Source organism: Phyllostomus hastatus, unplaced genomic scaffold (genome assembly GCF_019186645.2).
Source record: "Phyllostomus hastatus isolate PE091 unplaced genomic scaffold, TTU_PhHast_1.1 phas_scaffold_317, whole genome shotgun sequence".
Classification (NCBI taxonomy): domain Eukaryota; kingdom Metazoa; phylum Chordata; class Mammalia; order Chiroptera; family Phyllostomidae; genus Phyllostomus; species Phyllostomus hastatus.
In genome coordinates this window covers 1035438-1060202 of record NW_025334023.1, presented here as the reverse complement: position 1 = coordinate 1060202, position 24765 = coordinate 1035438, and the positions used below count along the sequence as shown (strand labels likewise).

General features: G+C 35.8%; 1 protein-coding gene across 4 annotated transcripts in view; it reads right to left on the bottom strand.

Annotated features, from left to right (window-relative positions):
* Positions 1-24765, bottom strand: part of NUP98 (nucleoporin 98 and 96 precursor) — a 107104-nt gene that overhangs the window by 8596 nt on the left and 73743 nt on the right. For all 4 annotated transcript variants that reach the window (XM_045817787.1, XM_045817789.1, XM_045817788.1 and 1 more), the window contains 10 exons: positions 20976-21153; positions 19941-20105; positions 14895-15077; positions 14042-14198; positions 12189-12618; positions 9905-10134; positions 8760-9026; positions 4536-4693; positions 3607-3750; positions 2710-2852 (listed from right to left, as the gene is read on the bottom strand). In XM_045817787.1, the coding sequence (XP_045673743.1) occupies positions 2710-2852; positions 3607-3750; positions 4536-4693; positions 8760-9026; positions 9905-10134; positions 12189-12618; positions 14042-14198; positions 14895-15077; positions 19941-20105; positions 20976-21153 (2055 nt within the window). The remainder of the gene's footprint in view (positions 1-2709; positions 2853-3606; positions 3751-4535; positions 4694-8759; positions 9027-9904; positions 10135-12188; positions 12619-14041; positions 14199-14894; positions 15078-19940; positions 20106-20975; positions 21154-24765) is intronic.

Below are 24765 nucleotides of genomic sequence, written 5' to 3'. Positions count from 1 at the left end.
AAATTGGAACCAACAGTAGGTACCTTTTTTTACGTATTCTTTTGTCTCTCCTCTTTTAAAACTAAATAAAATTATTTTGTGATTAACTATGTTGTTGTATGATCAACAGTTCATTCCTTTTTATTGCTGAGCAGTATTCCATTTGCTGGATGTACCACAATTTGTTTATACATTCACCTGTGGATGGAAATTTGAGTTGCTTCCACTTTTGGACCAATACAAATAACGCTGCTACCAACATTTGGCATATGCTTTCATTCCTCTTGCATAAATACTTAGGAATCAAATAACTGGACCATATGTATGTAGGTATATGTTTAACTTTTTAAGCTACCTGTTTCCCAAAGTGCCAGTATTATTTTACATTTTTCACTAACAGTGTGTGAGGATTCTAACTGCTTCACATCCATGATGACAACTGGTATAGCAGGTTTCTTTGATTTTCAGCCATTCTAAGGTGGGTAGTGGTACCCCATGATGGCTTTAATTTGCATGTCCCTGTCCTCTATTGATGCTGAACATCTTTCCATGGCTTGACATCCAGGTCTTTGGTAAAGAATCTGTTTAAATATTCTGCTTATTTTTTTAAAGCTGCATTGTTTGCTTTCTTATTATTGAGTTCTGAGAGTTCTTTATTACATTTTGGATACAAGTTCTTCACCAGATATATGAATTGCAAATATGTTCTCCCAATCTGTCTTTCCATTCTCTTAAGTTTTTAATGAGCAATTGTTTTAAATTTTGCTTAAGTCTAATTTACCAATTTTTCTTTTTTTATGGATTGTGTTTGGTGTCTGAGAAATCTTTGCTTAACCAACATTTGCAAAGACTTTCTACTTTGTTTTCTCCCAAGAGGTCATTTTTTTAGGTTTGACATTTAGGTTTATGATCCATTTCAAACTAGATGAATAACAGAGCTAAACAATGAAACCAAAGCCTGCAAACAGATTAATCAAGAAAAAAAAAAGACATAAATTACTAATATCACGAAAGGAAGAAGCAGAGTTACAGATCCTAAGGATAATAAAGAAATGTTATGAATAATTTTATGCCAATAAATTTGGTGACTCCGATTAGACAAATTCCTTAGAAGAAATAATCAAAGTTGACTCAAGAATAAACAGACAACCTCAACAGCCCTATATATGTTTTTTAAAAATTGACTTTACTGTTTTAGAACTTTAATAAATCAGACTTTATAAAAATTTCTGCTCAATTTTCTTCATAAAAAATCAGGTACTTATATTAAAAGAAAATAATTGCAAAAACACATTTATAATGAAGAACTTACACCCAGAATATGTGAAGAACTATTACAACACAATAAGACAGCCATATAAAAAATGGGCAAAGATGTGAACAGCCACTTTAGCAAGAAAGATAATATAGATGGTAAACAAGCACATGAAAGAACGTTCAATCATTAGGCATTAGGAAAATGCAAATTAAAACACAATTTTAGTTATATATATTTTATCACCATAGAAGACTATTCTTCTACAATTAATATAGTTAAATACCCTATATATATATTTTTAATTTTATTTTAATCATTGTTCAAGTACAGTTTTCTCCCTTTTACTCCCAATCCAACCCATCCTCCCATATTTTTAAAAAATATTTTATTTATTTTTTTTTAGAGAGGGGGGAAGGGAAGGAGAAATAGAGGGAGAAAAACATCAATGTGTGGTTGCTTCTTGTATGCCCCCAACTGGGGACCTGGCCCACAACCCAGGCTTGTGCCCTGACTGGGAATCGAACCAGTCAACCCTTTGGTTCACAGGCCCGCACTCAATCCACTACGCTACATCAGCCAGGGCAAAAGAAAGTATTTGAAGAATGGAAATGAGATGTGAACTATTAGTTTTGACTGGCAAAAAACCCCTCAGTGTTTCCAATACAGAATAGCATATAAAAAGACAGCTCTGAGGTAGTTTTAATTAACTGATTAGATGTAATAATAGCATGTGTTAAAATATTATTGTAGAATAAACCACTCCTCATTTATTAAAACACACACAAAAACCACTGTATAGAGATATCACTATATGCCCACTAACATGATAAATTTTTAAAAATGACAATACCAAAATTTGAAGGATTTTGGAACAACTAGAGATCTTGGTGGGAATGTAAAATTATATAAGCATTTTTAGATACAAATGTTTACAGAAACCTCATTCATAATAGCCCCCCAAAAGAAAACCCACTGTCCATCAACAAATAAATAAATTATGTAATAAAAAATCTTGATACTCATATAAACATAAATGAGTCTCAAAATCATTTTGCTGAGTGAAAGTCAGGCACAACAGATAACATACAGAATGATCCCAATTATATAAAATTCAAGAACAGCAAAACTAACCTATAGTAATGATAAGTTGGTCAGTAGTTGGGTGGTGACTGATTGCGAAGGGGCATGAGGGACCTCTTTAGGGGTAATGTAAATGTTTTGATTGTGATGACAATAATCTTAAAATCTTCAAACCACATACTTTAGTACATGCACACTATATTTCATTAAAGTTGGTTAAAATAAATTTTAGATTTCTAAGTCTAGTTCTAGTGCTCTTTATTTTCAACTACTATCAGTTATATTTTGGTAATTTACACAGACTAGTGGCAATTTAACCAGGTATGAGAGGGAAAGGACTCCCAAGAACTCATGGAGCCCTCAAGTGTCTATATTGTGTAGCTCTGAGTTACCTGTCACTGTAGAGTTTTAGAAGGTGAAAGCAGACATCTTGAAGTGGTCTCCGTGAGTCTTGTTCTTCCTCTACCACACAGCCAGAGCCTTCCAGGTATGAAGGAAGTGGAGGGCAGGCGTATTGGTCACCCTCAGAGGTATTCTGGAAGTAAGAATTTGATAAAACAATACATTAGCTGTTAGTGTGTTTCACAGATGCTACTGTGTCTCAATTACTCAAGATGTGTATTAAGAATGATGTGACACCTTCTAATGGAATGTGTCAGGTTTTAAATTTATTTAGATCAATGACATATTCCACTTGTCTTGAAGAGACTGCCAAAGACTTTAGGTAACTCTCACTAGTCGCACCACTTTTCTTGCCACAATTCTTATTACACTCAGTTTCTTTAGCATTCTCTTTTTACTAACACATACTATCAAAGATAATAAAAATAGAGAGTAAGAACAGAAGAAATGACAGCATTAAAAACAGTGGTAATGCTTTAACCTCAACACGAACAAGGATTATGAAATATAACATTTAGAAGTAAAGCTGAGACCTAACTTGAGGCTGTAGCACAGCTGAGGCCAGGCAGTATCTCAGGGAATTCCCTCCCAAATAAGACAGCATTAGGAATGAAGAAAACCCCGCTGGATTGGTGGAGAAAAAAAGTCAGTTGTGGAAACACATCATATTAAATAAAACAGAAGCAGACACTTGAAGTTTAAGGATAGCCCTATCCAGAGAGGAGAAAAGGAAAATATTTTCCATCAGATTTCCTGTGTTTGTTTCAATTTTATGATACTTTCAAAAAAAGCAGTTAGGAAAAGGTGTGAAATGTGATGCGACGGCTTGTTTTGTGGCAGAAATAGAACTACTAGGATGGTTGCCTGGTTCTCCTGGACACACATACCTGAAATGCTTCTTCATACATGCTGAGTGCCCTGGAAATGGAGGCTGTTGGTGGAAGCAAATACCAAAGGTGGACAGCCAGCGAGCGTTTCCAATCCAGCTGGGAGCACACATTAACTTGCTTCTGCTCTGAGAGCTGCCACACCTGCAGGAGACAAAATCACCATCACAGCTACAAATTATACATTACCTTGTTTCTTTCCAGGTCTGCAAGTTATTCACTTATTCTATTAACATTTTAAATGACCTAGGTATAGCAGTGTTAATAACCCAGAAGTAATACACACAGTCCCTTGGTGATGGGGTGGATATAGGCAATCACTGCTCTAAGAAGAAATGAGGACCACTGTGAATCACTAAGGTCTTCACACTACGCACAGTTGCCAACTTATAAAACTTAAAGGTGTGAATAAATTCTGACCAGTCTTTTCATTTCTGGAAATTGACTTTAAGATGCCAATAGGACAGGCATGCAGTAATAGAGAACCAGCTCAAAATAATTAGGGTGTATCATCCATAAAATAAAGTAGAAGTGGCCATTAAAAAAAATGAGGTTGCCCAACATAAAAAATATCCATATACAGTAAGTAAAAAAAAAAGGTGCAGAACTGAAACATATAATTGATTTTATCTGAATATATACATATGTAAATATGCACACATGTATGTTGCTATAAAGCAAATTCTTTATGTTGTTTATCACTATGATAATAATATAGATTTTAACATTTTTATTTCTACATAAATAGTTGTTTGTTTTTTTACAGTGTACATGTTATAACTTTGTAAGGTTCCATTAAATATTTCCAACAAAAATAGTTGCTTAGTTATACATATAAATGTACAATTTACAAAGATAGCTCTTTACCTTAACCTCAAGCAATCTTGAATTTATGAGAAAATTTATGTGAGTTTATAAGAAGAAAATACCGGTTTTCCAGCCAACAGGGCAAAGATGCGCAATCTCTCATCCTGGATGAAGCAGTCAGCCTGGAGCTGATGCCAATCCACCAGCTGCATGGTAAGCAGCTCCCGGACAGACTGGCTACCCACCAGCTGGGATAAAAGAAGGGCCAGACGATGATCACCTATAAGAAAAACAGAAGTTCTCTGGTGATACTGAGGATTTATAGACTTGGGAAAACACTTGAGGGCATTACCTTATTTCTTCTAGTCCTCAGGACAGAGAACTTAACACCTGCCACTGCTTTTTGCAGTAGTGCCAACATATTGATCAAGAATTTACCACTTTCTTGCTTGGGTAGCAAAATCTTCAAAGTAGTTTAGCCTAAATGATATATGGATTGTATAGTATACGGAGCTCAGTGACAATTCTCCTATTACTTCTGTGACCCTAGAAAAGACACTTCATCTATAAAATGGAGGAAAATATCATCTGATTTTTAAAAAATATTTTTATTTATTTATTTTAGAGAGGGAAGGGAGGGAGGGAGAGAGAGAGAGAGAGAGAGAGAGACAGAGACAGAGAGAGAGAGAGACAGAGAGAGAGGGAGAAACGCGGTTGCTGGGGGTTATGGCCTGCAACCCTGGAATGTACCCTGGCTGGGAATCAAACCTGGGACACTTTGGTTCCCAGCCCACGCTCAATCCACTGAGCTATGCCAGCCAGGACGGAAAATATCATCTGATTCAAGGGTTTGTAGTAAAACTGAGATGACAAAATTGAAAACATGCCCAACTAGAATGTACTATTATAATGATATTGGGAAATGGCAAGCTCACACCTAAAGAAAAAACGTGTGTAAGATATAAAGAGAATGGTTAAGGCCTTTAATCTTACAGGTCCAATAATACGTTTTAATAAATAATTTTAAGTACAAAAGGCTGGGGCACTAAAAAAGTCTAACTACAATGTGAGGGGACAGAAATTTTTTGGCTTATGAAAATTTCCAGTTAAACTGTGAGCTGAGAAAAATTCTCTGTCTCAGTCCTTAATACAAACCTCCTAAAAGTCAACAGTCCTTTTCCTTTTCCTTTTGTATATGGGTCAGTACTCACACAACTATAAAGTACTGTTCTGACAGAAACTAAAGCTCTCATCTCAAATAGTTTCCTTCACAAATTAGAGAGGCCTGGAGGAAAGAAATCGTGCATGGGGAACACATCTGGAAAGGTGCTTCTAAGCCAAGGTGTCTCTCTGATGTATGCTGGCAATGAAAGCATGACTGGACTAAGATTCATGCAGTAAGTGCTGAGCCCATCTGATCATAAGCTGCTAATATTCTAGATGAACGATAATAAAAGAAAAAATAAAAAGATTATTTCTGTATCTACAGAACCCCAAAGAGAGGGTTTACTAGCCAATTAACGTAAATATCATGGGACACTAAAGATAGTCAAGTTCAGAGAAGAAAAGTGGAGTATCATATCTTGATTCAATCATTTATTAAGATCATTTCTCTTTGCTGATTACACAACTAACCAATCAGCTTCTTCCAATCTTTGACTTTTTCAGATATTACCATTGATAAGAACATATACTTGAATAAACAGCAGAATTTTACAGTACTTCAAGTCTATTTTAGTATGGTGTGAAGTAAGAATCTAAATCCATCTTTCACACTTAAATATCCAAGAACCCTGCCATTATTTGTTGAAAAGATTATCCTTTAACATTTAAATTGTGTTGGCACCATTGTCAAAAATTACTGACCAAGGGTTTTACATTTGGATTCTCACTTCTGTTCCCTTAACCTGTACATTCATACTTATGCCTGTACGTTGTCTTGACTGCTGTAGCTTTACATAAGTTTTGAAATAAAAAAGTATCGAGTCCCTTGATGCCATTCCCTTTAACACTGTTTAGTTTTTTCATGTTTCCAACAAGGATCAGGACCTACAAAAACACCTGCTTGAGATTTTGATAGAGACTGTGTGTAATGTAAAGGGTGGGGTAAAAGTAGGTTTACAGTTGTGAGTATACGAAACAAAGAGTTTATGCTTGTATTGATTATTACATTATTTCTCATATGAACAACTGCAAACCTACTTTTGTCCCTCCCTATATAGATTAATTTGAGGAGAACAGACATCTCAGCAATTCTGAGGTTTCTTTCAGTTCTCACAACCAGAATGGTTTTGCACCCTCAGAAAACATCTGGCAATCTCTGAAGATATTTTTGGTTGTCACAACTAGAAGGGAGAGGACTTTTAAGTAGAGGGGTAGGGATGCTGCTAAATATCCTACAATGCCAGGGCAGCTTCCACAACAAAGAATTACTCACTAAAAATGCCAACAGTGCTGAGGTTGAAATGTATTCCATGATCATGGACTGGCTCTTCTTTTATTTAGATCTTTTATTTCTCCAGCAATGTCATATAGTTTTCAGTGTACAACTCTTACACTTTTGTTACATTTATTCCTTAAGTATTTTAGTCTTTCTGATATTATGGATTTTTTAAAAAATTCACTTTTGGACTGTTTGTTACTAAAACATAGAAATACAATAGAATTTTGTATATTGACCTTGAATACTGAGACCCTGTTGAACTAAGTTTGTGAGTCCCATGACCTTTCCTGTGGATTCCATAGGACTGTCTACATACAGAATCATGCTGGCTCTGAAAAAGACAGTTCTACCTCTTCCTTTTTAATCTGTATAACTTTTGCTTCTTTTTCTTGTCTGAATACCCTGGCTACAACATCCATTAAAATACTGTACAGAAATGGTGTTCCCAATCTTAGGGTACAATCATTCAGCCTTTCAAACATTGAGTATGATGGTCAGCTGTAGGTTTTCACAGATTCACTTTGACACAGGGTAATAATGTCATCACAGGATGAGTTGGAAAGTGTTCTGTTCTATATTTTCTAGAAGAGCTGTAAAGACTGCTGTTAATTCATCTGTATAAATATAAGAGAGTTTGCTGTGAAGACATCTGTGTATGTGCTTTCCTGAGTGAAGATCTTAATTATGAATTCAACTTCTTTGCTTTTTATGCATCTATTTAGATTTTCTACTTTTTCTTGAGTCAGTTTTGACTGATTTATATTTTGCTAGGGATTTGTCAATTTTACCTAAGTCGCTGAATTTGCTGACAACAGAATTTCTCACAGTATTCCCTTTTCTGTAGGGTTAATACTGATGTTCACTCATTCACCTTTGTCTTTGGCAATTTGTATTTTTCCTTTTTTCATCATCAGTGTAGTTAAAAATTTAAGTTTCTTGATCTTTTCAAAGAACTTTAGTTTTATTGATTTCTCTGCTGTTTTTATTTTTTCATTTTCACTGATATCTGTTCTAATCTTTATTATTTCCTTTCTTTTACCTTTTGGTTTAGTTTGCTCTTTTGCTAGTTTCTTAAGGTAAAAGCTTAGGTTATTGATTTGAGGTGTTTCCTCTTGTTGGGTAGTTATCAGGTAACACTGGCTGATAAATTTCAAGTATTCTATACTCTTGATTTTCTCTATTTGTTCTATCAATTATTGAAAGTGGAGGTAGAGAAGCAAAAGTTTTTAGTAAGCTGAAAGGCAGTGCCTTGTCAAAAGCTCAATTTTAGGGTAAGGAAAGAAAAGAGGGGAAAAATAGAGTTTGTTAATAAATAAATCTAAGGACCTGACTTTTGACACTCAAGATCCTCTTTCATTACTTATGCATGCTAGTGAGCATAACTTTATCTCTTTAATGACTCATAATCTTTATAGCTTTATAGAACTTATAGGCATTTTCTAGTTTTATTACAAGTACATACTTAGCATATAAAATTAAAATAAATTTTTAAAAGATTTTATTTTAGAAAGAGGAAAAAGGAAGGAGAAAAACATCAACGTACGAGAGAAACATCAATTGGTTGCCTCCTGCATGCACCCCAACTGGGACCCAAACACAACCCATGCATGTGCCCTGACCTGTAATTGAAACAGTCACTTTTCAGTTTGTGGGATAAAGCCCAACAAACTGAGCTACACCAGTAAGAGCCAAAATTAAAATAACTTTAATGAAATAAATGTAACATTTAAGGTTCTAAAAAGTAAATTAGAAGACACAGTCCCTATTCTGGAGAAACCAGCAATCTTCCTAAGAAGTCTATACTTAATGCTCAGGATAGAAGACAAAAGCAAATCCACAATTAAAGGGAAGGGACTGTGAGTAGGAAGTAGGCAGAGGTGCAGAGAAGGACCATACGCCCTACCTGATTGCTGGGCCAGGGAGCAGGCCTCACTGATTCTCTTGCCCGTGAGGTAGCTGAAAACAGCCTCCACGGGGTTGTCTTTTCGGGTTAAGGAGACTTCCTCTTCAATTTGAGGTGCAGCAGTATGGGACAGCCAGCGAGAGAAAGCTCTCCTTCGCTCCAGAATCTGCATGTATTCACTGGGTTCATCCAGCTGGCTGTCAAGCTCCTTCAGGTAGCCCCACAGAGCTTCACATAACGTCCATGTTAGGCTCCACTGCTTCACAACTAAGGAAGGGACAGGAAAACAATGCTATGACAAAGTCTTATGTAATTACAGAGGGGGCATCACTCTAATTGTGGTATAAAAATAGTTAAATTAATAACCACCCCAAACAATCCTCAAGGTGATTTCCCTGAATGTATTTCCACCTTACTCAGCTGTGTCTTATAATCTCCAGAGGTGTGTGGTGTAACTGCCTGATCACTATATTCCTGTGGTAGTTACATAACGGATCAACTCAATGCTCCTTTAAATAGTTTCCTCTACCTAATTATGGCTAACATAACCTCAAATGATAAAGCCCTTTGATTTGATCATATTCTGCTTACAAACTGCTTTAAAAAATACAATGGCTTATAAAAACTTGTGAGGGATTATTCTTTCCTGCTACAGGCACAGCCTAACATTTAGTGAGTCTAAATGACACTGTTTAAAGTACTTAAGAGTGAGCCAACTCTAATATACAGGTTTACAATATTGGTTCAGAAAAACATGGTCACAATACTTATAGGGAGACAACTGTGAAAGGGGTCAGCAAGAAAGCTATAAACACGAAAGTTGTTGGGAAGACCAAGTGAGCATTGAGCTGGCCATGAAAGAATGGGTAGAATTTAGAAAAGCAAGAAGGAATGAGATTTCATAAATCCAGGAGATTTGGCTACAGTTCCTTGCAACAAGAACTTATATGATAAAGGCCATAAGAGTAATTGTAAACAATGGTGTAATTTCTCCTTGCTTAGAATTTTTGCTCATGCCAACTCAACTATAGACAATGCTCAGGTATTCACACAATTACTACACTGGCATATGAAAATTTATCCTATGAACACATGCTCCTACCCCTGTTCCTGGGACACCAAATTGAAGCATAGTCCATACTCACTTTGTGCTTCCAAGAAATCTCCCGATGCTTCCTTAACCCAATCTGCATAGTCATGAATAACAGCAACTCCTGGATTGGGAACAATGAGAGGACAGAGCTCATCCACATGGACAGTGCTATGTTTTAATTTGAGCTCCAGAGGTATCTGGTATAACTGCAGGTCTTCATCCAGCTTCTTTTCTCTCAAACTGAGTTTTTCCAAATGAACTTTGAATGGGGACTCATTTAGGCTACAAGGACAAGTGACAAAGGAGATAGAAAATAAAGATAAGAAAGATGCTAGAATTCTCCTAAAACCAGAACTGTTTTTTTATGATTACAAATAAAATGCAAAAATAATGTTGTTTCCTCATGTCAAACTATAATGAAATTATTTGCTGTATCCTAAATTAACAAATTATCTGACCCATGCATTCAGAATCCAAAGGCTTCTTAGCTGAGGTTCCAACAAGTATAGGAATCAGTTAGACTTGGAACTGACTTCAGCATGCATCTGGATACTATGAAATACAAGAGTCAAAAATTGTGACACCCATTTTTCAAATTATATTTTATAAGGTATCAAAAGCAACTGAAGATCTGCTTCTAAATTAAGATAAGCATATAGTTAATCTGGCTTTGATTCAATTTTTAAGACTGATATTAACAACCTCTAAAATATGACATTGTGTATAACCCAAATTTAGGATCAACATTCCTAATTGTGAGGTTCAAGAGATGCTGCTGTATATTTCTTCAAAGTCAACTATAAAATCTAAGAACAAGAGGTGATCATAACCACTTAATCTGTAGTAAAAATGGAACAATTTATTATATTATAAAAAGTAAATAAGAAACTATTATGTATTTTGCACAAAACAACTATATGCTTATTGCCTAATAAATACCAGAAAGATATACATATAATCCGTATGGCATATATATGCAATATATAGAACTATAAGCACACACATATAAATATTAATGGTGGGGATTATATAGAAATACATAACATATATAGTTATCAACTGTCACCTTATTTCCAAATATTTATGCATGAATTACCCACAGTTCATACATTCATTTTATCAGGTCTAAGATACAGAAAATGTGTTTAGTTGAGCATACAAGGTCTGTCTGGAAAAAGCAAAACCATTGTTAATATAACGAGAATGGTTTGTGTGATATCAACGTAACCCGGCAGCCAAGGACAGTGGACTGGAATATGCATGTGTGAACAATGACTTCACTGTACTAGTCAGTGGGGGCCGTAAATGCCATTGAGTGAGCATGTGTACTGTGTGGCCACTGCATTCAACATGACCGAATGAGCAACAAATCTGCAGCAAATTTTGCATTAAGCTTGAACATTCCTCCATGGAAACTATTTGGATGATTCAGACCACAGCTATGAGCAACTGGTGATTGGCAGCTTCATCACGACAATGTGCCTGCTCACATATCATATCTCATGTAGGGATTTTTGGTGAAATATCCAACTACCCAGGTGACTCAGCTCCCCAATAGCCCAGATTTGGCACCTTGGGATTTCTGGCTTTTTCCAAAACTAAAATCACCTTTGAAAGGGAAGAGATTTCAGACCATCAGTAAGATTCAGGAAAATATAATGGGGAAACTGATGCCAATTGGGAGAACTGTGTGAGGTCCCAAGGTGCCTACTTTGAAAGGGACTGAGGTGTCATTGTCCTATGTACAATGTTTCATGTATCTTGTATCTTCTTTAATAAGTGTCTGTTTTTCACATAATATGGCTGGATACCTTCTGGACAGACCTTGTATACCTTACATATGAAGAAATCGCAAATATGTGAGAAAATACTAAAAAATGACTAATGTCATGAAAAGAATGAAAGCCCAAGGAATGCTGCAGCATTATCTCTGTCAATTTTCCAACTAAAGTTTAACCACTACCTTGATGGTTTTTAATTATATAGGTATCTTCTGCTATCTAAAACTGTGCTAAGAATATATCTAAAAAGATTTCGTGAAGATAAAAAATTTTTCTCACCTACTATGTTGCCTTTCTCAAAAAGAATAAGGAGCCCTGACTGGTGTGGCTTACTCAGTGGGTTGGGTGTCATCCCGAAAACTGAAAGGTCGTTGGTTTGATTCCGGGCAGGGCACATGGCCTGGGTTGCAGGCCAGGTCCCCACATGCGAGAAGCAACCAATCAATGTTTCTCTTGCACATCAATGTTTCTATCCTTCTCTTCCTCCCTCCCTTTCCTTCCCTCTAAAAATAAACAAAACCTTTTAAAAAAAAAGTGTAAGAAAATATGACTCACGATTTAACAGCTACTGGATTAGGCAGGAATCCATATTCCACAGAATCAGCAATCTGATGATTTTCCAGGTCCTGAGAGCCACTTAGCTGTTCTCCACTATTAGCAAGAGTCCAGTTGGGGCCCCAACCAACCCGAAATGAGCGTCCCATAAATAGGGCCATGTCCATCAAAAGTTTCCCCCTGCCATAGGTAACAGACTTTTCAAGAGGCACTAGGCCTGGTTGTCTGCGAGTACCCACTGTTTTCAACTGAACCTCAGGGACAGGGCTGGGCACTGTAAACACAGAGGTCAAGGGTGGAGGGACAGACCAAGTAGATGTGGATGGGATATTCATCAAAGATGATGTTCTGGGAGTGCGACATTCTTGCACAGAGGCACTTGGTGAAAAAAAAACTCCACTTGTAAATTTTGATTGCAGTAACCCACCAACTAAAATAAGGGAGGGGGAGAAAGCTATTAGATAATATATACTATTGCTTCTTGAACAACAATCAGTGAGGTCACAATTACAGCTTTACCAAACTAATTAAATCAGATATACAAGACCAGAAGCAGGTTTAAATCAGATACTGCAGAAATTACTCTTTCAACCAGAAAAATCAAGGCAGAAATTCTCATGATGATGACATCAACAATAACATTAATAAACATTACTACTATTGCAAAAAATTATCTAGCACTTATCTGCAGCAGACTCTGCATACGCAATTTCTATAAATTGTTTCACTTCATTCTTTAATAACTTCATTAAATTAAGAACATTATTATCTTCATTGTATAAGTAAGAACACTGGGCTCAAATCCAAATCCACAAAGCTACTAGAGCCACAGGACTGAAAGATGATACAAATGCTCATGGTCCCTGTCAGACTGCCAAATGTAACCATTTCTTAGTCAATTATCAAAAGCTAAAAAAGATCAAAACTCAAATTCCTACCACTGAAACGCTCAATGCTAGACTTAAAGAAACACAGACCCAACAAGGCATCTTGAGATGAAACATGTGTCTTTCAGTAAGACAGTTCTTGTTGCTATTGCCTGTTTTCCGATTTTATATGGTTCCTGACTAAAGCAAGGAGCTAAGTTGTTGAAGTATGAGATTTTCATGTAGTGCCCATTATAGAAAAGGTTTATGAAAGTTTAACTGATATTTTACTAAAGTATTAAAGATGGAAAGTTAATATATTAGGGCACCCCCAAAATTGAAAAATAAACATTTAGTTTTTAAGACAACATAAAGAAATCTCTTCCTGGTAGCTCCTCTGGTTTTCAAGATATTTTGACTTTACATCTGCTTATATCCATTGCTGACAACACCACCTCCAATCCCACACACACAGATACAAGCACACCAGAAAAGGGAGAGCTTTAAAATCAAACACATAATGACTTCCCTGGGAATTTGGGAAGGTTTACAGAAAAGGAGAAATCTGACAAGTTTTGTGCATTATGAGAAGCAACGTTTGCCCCTAAAAGGCAATAGGGAGAGTGTCAGGACTGCAAAATAAGAGTATAATGTGGGACAACTTGCTATTTCCTCTATGGTCTGATAAAAATCAGGAAATGTGATATAGATGATCAAATCCACATTCATAAGCAATTGGAAACGCAACGCTAAAGAAAACACAGATGCTTTTTTCTCCATTAAACTTCTTTAGCAGCACCAATAAAGCAAATCACGGTTTTTAAAAACTGTTCCCACATAATAGATATATATATAATAGTACATTTTCTCTTGGCATCCTTGTCAAAGCCTTTAGGAGTATATTTGCTAGAGAAGTTGACTCAATTTAGAAGATACGTGAAAAGTAGAACTTTATAGCTTTCTTATAAAACAGCATTTTTACAGTACCTAATGAACGGGATTTTGATGAGTGGGATGCTGAAATGGGGAGTCTGGGAGAACAGATTTCTTGAGAAGTATCTGCTTTAGAAGGAAGGCGGCTGAAGCGTTGATCCAGGACCATATCTGCATCTTCCTCATCAGCAAGCAATGATGCCTTCATGATCTAAAAAGGCAATATCTATAGAATGAATGTGCTCCCCCAAATCCAAAGGCCACCAAAAAAATGCAGTTTACAACAAATAAATCACTCTGCCTCAAGGTTGTGCCCAGAGCAGGTATAACATTTGTGTACCAGACTCAAAGTACCTGAAGGATAGAAGTTATAGAATATTCCTCCCTCCATTGTATCTAGTTTTATCAGAGCCTGGCCCTTAGCAATCACTCACATCTGCTAAATGATTTCAAAGTCAAACACAACCCAAAGGCTAAACTAATTAACATATCAAAAGGCAAGGACAAGTGGAAGTTGAGAGCATAAAGAAAAAGGAATCTACTAGGTGTTCTTTTTAACTTTTGTGGAGCACTTGCAGGAGCCTCAAAACTACCCTATGAAGTAAATAAAGTAATATTTTATAGAGAAAAATCAGTGCTCATAGATGTTAAGTGACTTGCCTAAAGTGAAAAGTCACATAGTAATAGTTATAAAATTGGAATTAGATATAATCCAGGCCTTCTGAATCCAACATAGCCTTTCCTCCCTGAATGGGAAAATAAGGCTCAAACATGGGCTGTATTCCTGTTTTTTCTTATTCCAGTTAGCACTCAATGCTCTTAAATGAAGGAAGATGTCTGATATGATGCAAGGGAAATAAGTATTAGTTTGGCTTCCTGTTGTAGTAAGGGTGGGTTAGGACTTCACCTGTAAAACATGTGGATTAATTCCCAGTGAAGATGCAATGTGTGTTGAGGCGGACACAGGTTCCTGATCCTCAGGCACGCTCTCTTCTAACATGGAATCCAAAACTGGCTCCTGGGTGATATCTACCATGTCACTGTCCAGTTCCACAACCCTCCCTAACTGCTCCACCTCTGGGCTCTGGCTCTGTAGACAGTAGAAAGATCAGGGAAGCAGCATTAAATTACACCAAATAGACATAGAGCTTCAAGACATATGTAGTTTATTCAGAATATGATACAGCAATATTAGATTCTGCCCATTCTATACAATGTGAGGTAGTATATTTGCTAAAAAAGATTCAACAATTATTTAAAACTTTTCCACTGTTAAGTATTTGGGTTCCAAATAACAGTTCATACAATCACCTTTTCATAATATCATGGTCTGGTCTCTGGACCTAAGGCAACATCCATAATGAACAAATGGTGGTCTTCAGACAAAGACTATGCCTTACTTAATTTAGCTAGCAATTACCATTTTCCAATTTACACAGGGTCATTGCCCTGCACCCACACTGCCTTGCAGCTAGAAGCCACTGGGAAAAGAATAAAAGGTACAAATACCAAAGTTTCTACTAACTTTGCATTGTTTTAAAGAAACCATTTAAAAATAAATTTCTAACACAATGTGAGGCCTGGAATTCATCTTTTGGGTGACTGAATCCGACTGAATCCTAAGGTTTACTTATGCAGTACCATGTAAGATACAAGGACTGTCTAATTTCCCGAAAGAGAAAACGAAGTAATATTATCAGGAATAATTTTAATATGAGAAATAATTCTTTTATGCTTAAAAGTGTTAAAAGTTACCAAAAGGATGACTGCTCCCATTTATAACTGTAGAAAAATCAAGGTGTTAGATATGTGGTGAACTGCTGTTTAAGACGTGACCAATCACCAAAGCCTGCTTCAAGAAACTGGAAGCTAGATAACAGTCAAAAGGCAAAAATGATACCATTTTTTACCTACTGGGGAAGCAACAGGCAGGTCTGATTACTTTTATGCTTTAAAATTCTGGGAAAAATGCAGCCCTGGTGATGATGTACTCATTACAACTACAAGGACTATGGGAATACTCATTCCAATAGCCCCCTAATGTTATTTTTAACCAATGCACTTTTAGGACAAATTCCCACCCTCTGTCAACCTCACAGTACTCTCCTCTGTTTGGCTCCCATAACACCTTCTCTATACCTATTTTATACAATGTATCACAATATAGTATAATTTGGGGGGATACATATATATATCCCACCAGATTGTTGAGGCTTGAAAACAGACATGGCCTGCTGTTTGCTATAACACCAAACACGTTGGTAAATTTAACATTCACTGAACACTTTCTTTGTTAATTATATTGCCTTATGCAGTGCTTAGTACACATAGAGAAGGTGATTAACTATGACAGGACAAGAAGGAGTGAGGACGGGTGAGAGGAAAAGAAAAAAGGGGAAGATGGTTCCAACTTATTACTCAACAAAGGAAAAGTGCTAACATTAAGAGGTGTTCACCTAGAACACTTTTAGGCAAATGGGAATGATCTCATCAAATAATTAGGTTAGAGACCTAAGGGGTCAGCATATCTTTTAGAAGAATGCTAAGAATCAAGGTTTTATTTGCTCCATCCTCAAGCACAGCTCAAAGCTGAGATATCATCCAATAAGTGGACATGGGGAAAGTGAAGTACTATGAAACCATGAGGACTGATAAGCTACTGGAACCCTGAGTTTTGTTAAAATGTATCTATGTAATTGCAATAAACTCCCACAAAATATGTCTGTGTTTATTTTCAATGAAATCTTGGGAGATCAGGTACTTCTTCAGAGCCAGTCCTGGAAATAAAAGTAGAATAATAATAATAATACAAAGGCTCAGAAGGAATTGAGGACACAATAAAAAAGGAATCTCCTGGGAGGTCTGTGGAAAATATAAAGAATGTACTGGGAGAAGCAGCCAGAGTATCATTTTAACTCTCCCTTTCCCACACTGTAGTCTCTTTAAGGTGGGATATGTTACTCATGTCTAAATACCAGCACAGTACATCTCTAAGTACATAGCTGAAATGACTGCCTATTTAGGTAGATGGGAGGGGTGAGGTTTCATGATTAAAACTTTTAATGATTTTGAGAAACCTCCACTCTCTAACTTACAATAATTTTCCTCAGAAAAATGAAGCTGCCAATACCCTAAAGATAAAGCATCTCTTAATCCAGTAGGTAGAGTGATAAAAGCAGGTACAGTAAATCAAGACACCCTTATTCTACAAAGGGTAAATGACCAGTTCATGGTCAAGCAGGTATCAAAATAATTCATACTGTCCTCTTACGCAAACAGTTCAATCTAGTATATAACTACTACTGTTGCCTGTCTCCAAAATAGCTTTGTTCTTAACTGCAAAGATTGTTTTATATTTATTTTGCTGGAAAATCACCCTTGTCAACATTATGTTCTTAAGAGAAATTTCATGTCAGGGTTTCAAATGCCCACCAAGTTAAGTGTGTTATTTCTGCACACACACTAGGGGTATCACTGCAGGAGGTATAGGACTCAGTAACAATAATATTTGAAGCAAACAGGCTTGCAGCTGTACAATCATTTTATATGTATATAAATTACATAAAAATATAAAATAGATATACTAAAATATATATTGACCTAGATAAATTACCTATATTGGTCTAGATAAATTTAGATAGCTGCCATTTTACTTTTAAAAGATGTATACATAAGTGAAATGGAGTTTTCTTCTACATCCTAACCACCCTTTTCCTTAAAAATATTTTAAACTTATTTGAAGGTATTGATGCAGCCAGCTAAAAACTGGATCTCAGATCATCATTTGGGAAATAATGTTCTAATTACCAAATAAAACATTTCTGCAACTGCCCTACTTCACTTGTATAAAGGTTTCTCAGCTAAAATATGCCCTAACTTAAAATGCATAGAAGAGAAGATTACGTGAAATTTTAGTTACCTTATGTTTTTTGACTGCTTAGATTTACTTCCTTTTTAGGAGCAAAGTAATGCTGAAGAACAAACTACAAAGAGGTGACATAAGATGTTATGTAAAAGGCAGTGGAATAAATCTGATCATTAAACACAAATGTAAATCCTCCTAAAGCCTGAGATTGTGTGCAGGGGGAAAAAAGCTACAGCAGACTGAAAGAACACTGTATCATGGAAATCAGCCTCTCTAAGGGGGCCAGGTGACAGTATGAGGATAGCCTTTCTTGACCCAGGGAATAAGAAGATTCGGCTGTCCATTCCCAGTTCGTTCAGTTGGCTTAAGTATTTTCATGACAAGTAAAATGTAGGTCTTTGGTACTAAAAACTGTGCAACCACTGGGCAATACGAAGGAAGAGTTCTCTAGAATCTACCTTACTATTTTAACACCCCAGCCTGCATATCTGAACAACTTGAACCATTTCTCCCATTTCTGCTTTCGCTATTCAAAAGGTTAAAGGCTACCTACCAACTTCCTCAAAGAAGGTATCTGAAAAAAAGACCTCTATCTATCGTATCCTCTTTGGTCATTTTGATCCTTATCACCTTTTTCCTATAACCTCGTTCTGAAACTTTTTGGTGTTCAGTTTGTCAAAGAGCTCTCATTTACTCAAGTGTCAACACAGGAATTTATAATTATCTGTTACTATTTGTATTCTGGAAATTAAAGAGCCTAAAAACGACTGATTGTCAAATTTCACAAATTTTCATCTGTCCGTGGATGAAGCTTTTTTCCCCACAGCTGTATTTTAAGGCTCCTCCGTATTAATTTATTGGCAGAAAATAAGGCTATCTCTTATCCTAAGAAATACATATGTTAAGATCAAAAAACACTTCGGAAAGAAAGGGATTATAAAAATTGTATGATACAGACAAACCAGAAAACCAAGTCCATTTACAGTGTTTCATTAGATCAGAAGAGATATCTTAGCAGTATTCTAAATGCTACAAAGATTATAAACATAAAAATCAATATAGTTCCCATCTCCCACTTTTATCATACCCTCCCCCTTACTCTGTATGTGCAAACATAAACATACAAACATAATAATCTCCAGGAAATGCCTCCCAAGAAATTATTTAATAAACCATAAAAATTGTACAGATCAGCAGCTGTAAGAACTGTAGCATGAAAAATTCCAAAGGTTCTGCTTTTAGCAGCTGAGAGGTAGAGATGATTCTTTACAAAGGAATTCTATACCAAGCTCTCTTATTTGAGGGAGTATGGCAGCAAAGAAAAAAAATTTTTTGTAACTTGATTAAATATAAACCACCAAATAAAAGTAAATCTTTTATGAGCTGGCTATGAAACCACCTGATATTTAAATTACAAACCTTTCCTCGCAAGGACAAAAGGTTTATGCTGGTTAACAATACTGAAAAAGAGTATGATACAAGAAATTGCAATAAACAATGAATCCCCTACCCTCCCCAGTTCAAATAATTCATTTGTGTTCTTAAAACTTTATTTTCATAAAGATTATGTATTGTTGAAATACAAATATTATACGTTTTCATACGTATAATACGAAGAAGTTACCTGAAGTATAAGCAAACAACTTGAGAAAACAGTTAAAAATCCTTGCAGAAAACTAACTGAACTTTTAAAAAAACCACGGAGATAAAGAACAAGATTAAACTTGCATTCAGCAGTCCACAAAAGTAGGATTTACTTTGCATCGACTCATACAAACAAAAGGCTATATCTTAAGTTGATCACTGAGCAGAGAATTCAGCAAGTCCAAATGAAGTGGGAGCTTTTTAAGAAAGATAATCTGTAGAAGGAATGATCCAAAGACCAAGAGAATTCTTTAAATCTCTCAAATAAAAAACAGATGCCAGTACCACCTCATGCCCTCCCTTGTACTAGTCTCAACATGATTGGCAATATATTTGTACTTTTCAAAGTTCCAGGGGGTCATAAAACAGCTTTGTACTAGCTGAGTGACTTGCTTTTAACTTCTGTATCACGGATTCCATTCAAATTCACTGTCCTTTCTCTACCTGGGGTGGAGGTACTGGTTTGCCATTAAGAGCCATCTGGAATGGTGTGTCCTGGCCTGCAGGAGGCAAAGCAGCAGTCTTCAACTTCTTTGTACTAGTTTTGGATGGCTGTTCCTCCTCTTCTTCATCAGAATCTTGAAGGCCATATTTAGAAAAATGGGAGACCTAAGAGGAAAAGAATCCAACAAAATTACTTTCAACACTGTATTATTCAGAAGAGCTTCCACAATATTTGTGCTAGTTATCTTGCAGACTAGCTAAAAAAATATATATCAAAAATTTATTTAAAGCACAATGAAATGTCACCCATGACACTTTACTGTTTTATTAAGATTTAGATGTTGATGCACATACTAGTTGTTCATATAATTACTAAATATAGTAACATAAGAAATGAAATACAAAAGGGCCATTATTATTTTCACATCTATATACTGCCTAGTTGTTCTCTACCAACACAAGAGCCTTTATTAAGTTAAATAATCCAAATGGCCTAGAAGAGAAAGATACCAATGGGTTAAACTATCAAGGAAGGGAGATAGGCAATCTTCTCATCCCAGAAATCTTTAAAAGAATGACAATTTAGGAGGAGTTGATTCATCAAGAGATAAAAATTCTGCCTGATGCCCCTAAATGATGCCACATCTTAATAGGTCTTATTGCTCTGGAGTTTAACTAGATATGTAATTTGGAGCAAATCATAATGTATCTCTACATGTATTTCCTAATTTGAAAATAACAAATATTTTGTGACTCTAACTATAGTTAAGAATAACTAAGTTCAGCCCTGGCTGGCATAGCTCAGTGGATTGAGCGTGGGCTGCGAACCAAAGTGTCCCAGGTTCAATTCCCAGCCAGGGTACATTCCTGGGTTGCAGGCCATAACCCCCAGCAACTGCACATTGATGTCTCTCTCTCTCTCTCTCTTTCTCTCCCTCTCTCCCTCTCCCCCTTCCATCTCTAAAAACAAAAATAAATAAATAAATAAATAAATAAAAATTAAAAAAAAAGAATAACTAAGTTCAGTGACTATACCTTGAACACCCAAGAACCTGTTTCAGGACGGTATTCTTTGAACTGAGCTCCCTGTTTCCTTGAAACTGCTTCTAATCGTCCCTCATAATTGATATCAGCAAGTCGATCTGGGCTCTTTATTAAACAACGAGATGTTTTATCTGTTGGCCAAACTCCATCCAATGTAACTTCAGCCTTCCTGTAACATACAACCAAGTAAAATGTCAATGTTTCATATTTAAGACCAGAAAGCCAAGTAACATCTATAGAAATAGCAAATAAAGGTACCTATGTTACTTTGGAATTACTCTGTAGATGTTTCATAGACTTGAGTCTTATCTCCCAAAGTACATAAGCTTAAGAACAAGGAATTAACCCCCATACCAACTAGCCCAGTATCTGATTCAAGGGTTAAATTCCATTTATTCCAAACTACCATGGTATACAATTAATTCCAATCTAATTTTAATAACACTTAAGTTATGCATCCTTGACATTGTTCAGTGCGAATAGGTCAGTAGCCACAGTTCAGTGCTAAGACCCAAATCTTAGTGAAGATCTTACAATGCTAGCATACTTAGCAACAACAGCAATGACAGCAGTAACTACCATTGATGAACAGCAAATGCTTCCAGAGTGACGTTACTACAGTTTGCCGTGTGTACTGCACTCCTGTGTATAATATGTACCCACGTTTTTGGCCCAGACTTTCAGGGGAAAAAATCTTTCGTTTTAACTTTTTAATTCAGTATTTTATTTATATATGAAGCCAATTATTGTATTCTAAGGTATTATTTTGCATAAGGATATCGTTATTACTTTCTAGAGTTACACTTTTCATGCATAAGCATAAAAATGAAAAACATGCATACAGATATGGAATTAGTACTATCCACGTATAGCATGTACCCTTATTTTTCCCTAAAAAATTTGGGCACAAAAGTGTGCATTATACACAGCAAAATATCATATAAGGAGTATCATGCATTAAATAATGAGTGTGAAGATGACAATAGTGCTAATGTACCCTTCTAATATCAATACCTGAGTTCAAGGGCTGTGTCCTATTCATTCTGTATGCTTGGTACCTAACACAGTGACTAGCATGTAATGATAGATGACTTTTAAAAACATTTTTACTGTGGTAAAAAGGTATGACATACAATTTGCAATCTTAGCCATTTTTAACTGTATATTCAGTAGTCTTAGATGTACTCACATTGTTCTGCAACCAATCTTCAGAACTTTTTTGTCTTGCAAAACTGAAAACCTATAGCGTTAAAAAACATCTCCATTTCCCCCTACTTCTTAGTCATTAGCAACTACCATTCTACTGTCTATTTCTATGAATCTGGCTCTCTAGATGCCTCAAAATGGAATCATACGATATTTACCTTTTCTGGCTGGCTTGTTTCACTTAGCATAATGAAGGCTCATACATGTTGTCACCTGTGTCAGAATTTCCTTCCCTTTTTTAATGCTGAATAATATTCTACTGAATGTAGATAAATTTTGTTTATCCATTCATCTGTCACTGATGTGTTTCTTCCAACTCCTAGCTACTGTGAATAGTGCAGCTACAAACATGAGTGTGTAAACATGTTTTCAAGATTCTCCTTTCAATTCTTTTGGATACATACTTAGAGTGGAATTGTTGGTCATTTTAAATTTTTTAAGAAACCATCGCCCTGGCTGGTGTAGCTCAGTGGATTCAGCGAGGGCTGCAAACCAAAGCATCGCAGGTTCAATTCCCAGTCAGTGCACGTGCCTGGGTTGCAGGCCACGGCCTCCATCAACTGAACATTGATGTTTCTCTCTCTTTCTCCCTCCCTCCCGTCCCTCTCTAAAAATTATAAAATCTTAAAAAAAAAAAAAAGATAAAAAATGTTTGGGGGGGGAGGGGAAGAGACCATCATACTCTTTTCCATAACAGCCACACCATTTCACTTTCCCACCAAACTATACACAAAGATTCTAATTTCCCCATACACTTTCAAAAATTTATTTTTCTTAAACTAACTGTCCTAATGGTTGTGATAGCTCATTGTGGTTTTGATTTGCATTTCCCTAACTATTATTTATGTTGAGCATCTCTACATATGCCTGTTTGACATCTGTATATCATCTCCGGAGAAATGTATATTCAAGTCCCACTTTAAATTTTTGTTGTTGAGCTGCTGTTTTCCCTTCATATTCTGGTTATTAACATCTTATCGTATATATGACTTGAAAATAGTTTCTCCCATTCCATAGGTTACCTTTCCATTCTGTTGCTTGTGCTCTTTGATGTACAGAAGTTTTAAATTTTGATGTAGTTCAATTTGTTTAAATTTATTTTTAATATTGTTGCCTGTGCTTTTAGTGTTACATCCAGAAAATTCTTGTCAAATACAATGTTGTGAAACTTAAAGAAAATAAAATTTTTATTTTAAACTTTAAACCTAAAACTTCAGTTTTAGGTCTTATATGTTTAGGTCTTTAATCCACCTTACATTTTTTTTTAAAATTATCACCCGAGGACAAGCTTATTGGTTTTAGAGACAGGAGAAGGGAGGGAGAGAAACATTGATTTGAGAGAGACACATCAATTGGTTGCCTTTCGTTTGCAGCCTGACTGGGGACTGAACTGGCAACCTAGGATATGTGCCTTGACTGGGAATCGACCCTGTGACCTTTCAGTTTACGGGACGACACTCCAACCAACTGAGCCATACTGGCCAGAGCACTTGGTTTTTATATATGGCACAATGTAATGGTTTAATTTCATTCTTCTCCTTCTGAATATCCACTTTTCCTAAAAGCATTTGTAGAAGAGCCTGTTCTCTCCCCATTTTATGGTCTTGGCGATCTTGTCAAAAATCATTCAACTATATACATGAGGGTTTATTTCTGGGTTCTCTTATTCTCTGTTCCATTAGTCTATATTGTCTGTCTTTATGCCAATACTGCACTGTTTGGTTACTGTAGCTTTGTAGTAGTAAATTTTAAAATCAGATAATATAAGCCCTCCAAATTTCATTCTTTCACGTTCAGTTTGGCTACTTAGGATCTCCTGAGATTCCATATGATTTTAGGGTGGACTTTTCTATTTCTGCAAAAGATGTCATTGGGATTTTGATAAGGATGGATTAAATCTGTAGGTTGCTTTGGACAGTGTGGAGATTTTAACAATTTTAAGTCTTACAGTCCATGAAAATGGGTTATCTTTCCATTCGTCTTCTTTAATTTCCTTCAGCAATGTTCATAGTTTTCAGTGAACAAGCCTTTTGCCTTCTTGGTAAAGTTTATTTATTCCTAACCATTTTATTCTATTTGGTGTTATTGTAAATGGAACTGGTTTCTTAACTTCCGTTTTAGATTATTCATTGTTAGTGTACAGAAACTGAGTTTTGCATATTGATTTTGTATACTGCTAAATTTGTTAGTTTTAACAATTTTTTTAAATGGAATCTTTAGGCTATCTTTATGTAAGATGAAAGCATCTGCAAACAAAGATAATTTTCCTTCTACTTCTTCAATTTGGATTCTGTTTCTTTTTCTTGCTTAATTACTCTAGCTTAGACTTCTAGTATTATGTTGAATAGACGTAATGCAAGCAAACCTATCTTGCTCCTGATTTTAGAAAAAAAAATTGTCTTTTAGTATTGAGTATGATATTCACTATAGATTTTTTCAAATAACAACCTTTCTTATATTGACATAGTTTCTTTCTAGCACTAGATTGTTGAGTGTCTTTACCATGAAAGCATGCTGAATTTTGTCAAATGCTTTTTCCCCTACCAAAGGAGATGCTCATATGTTTTTCTTCATT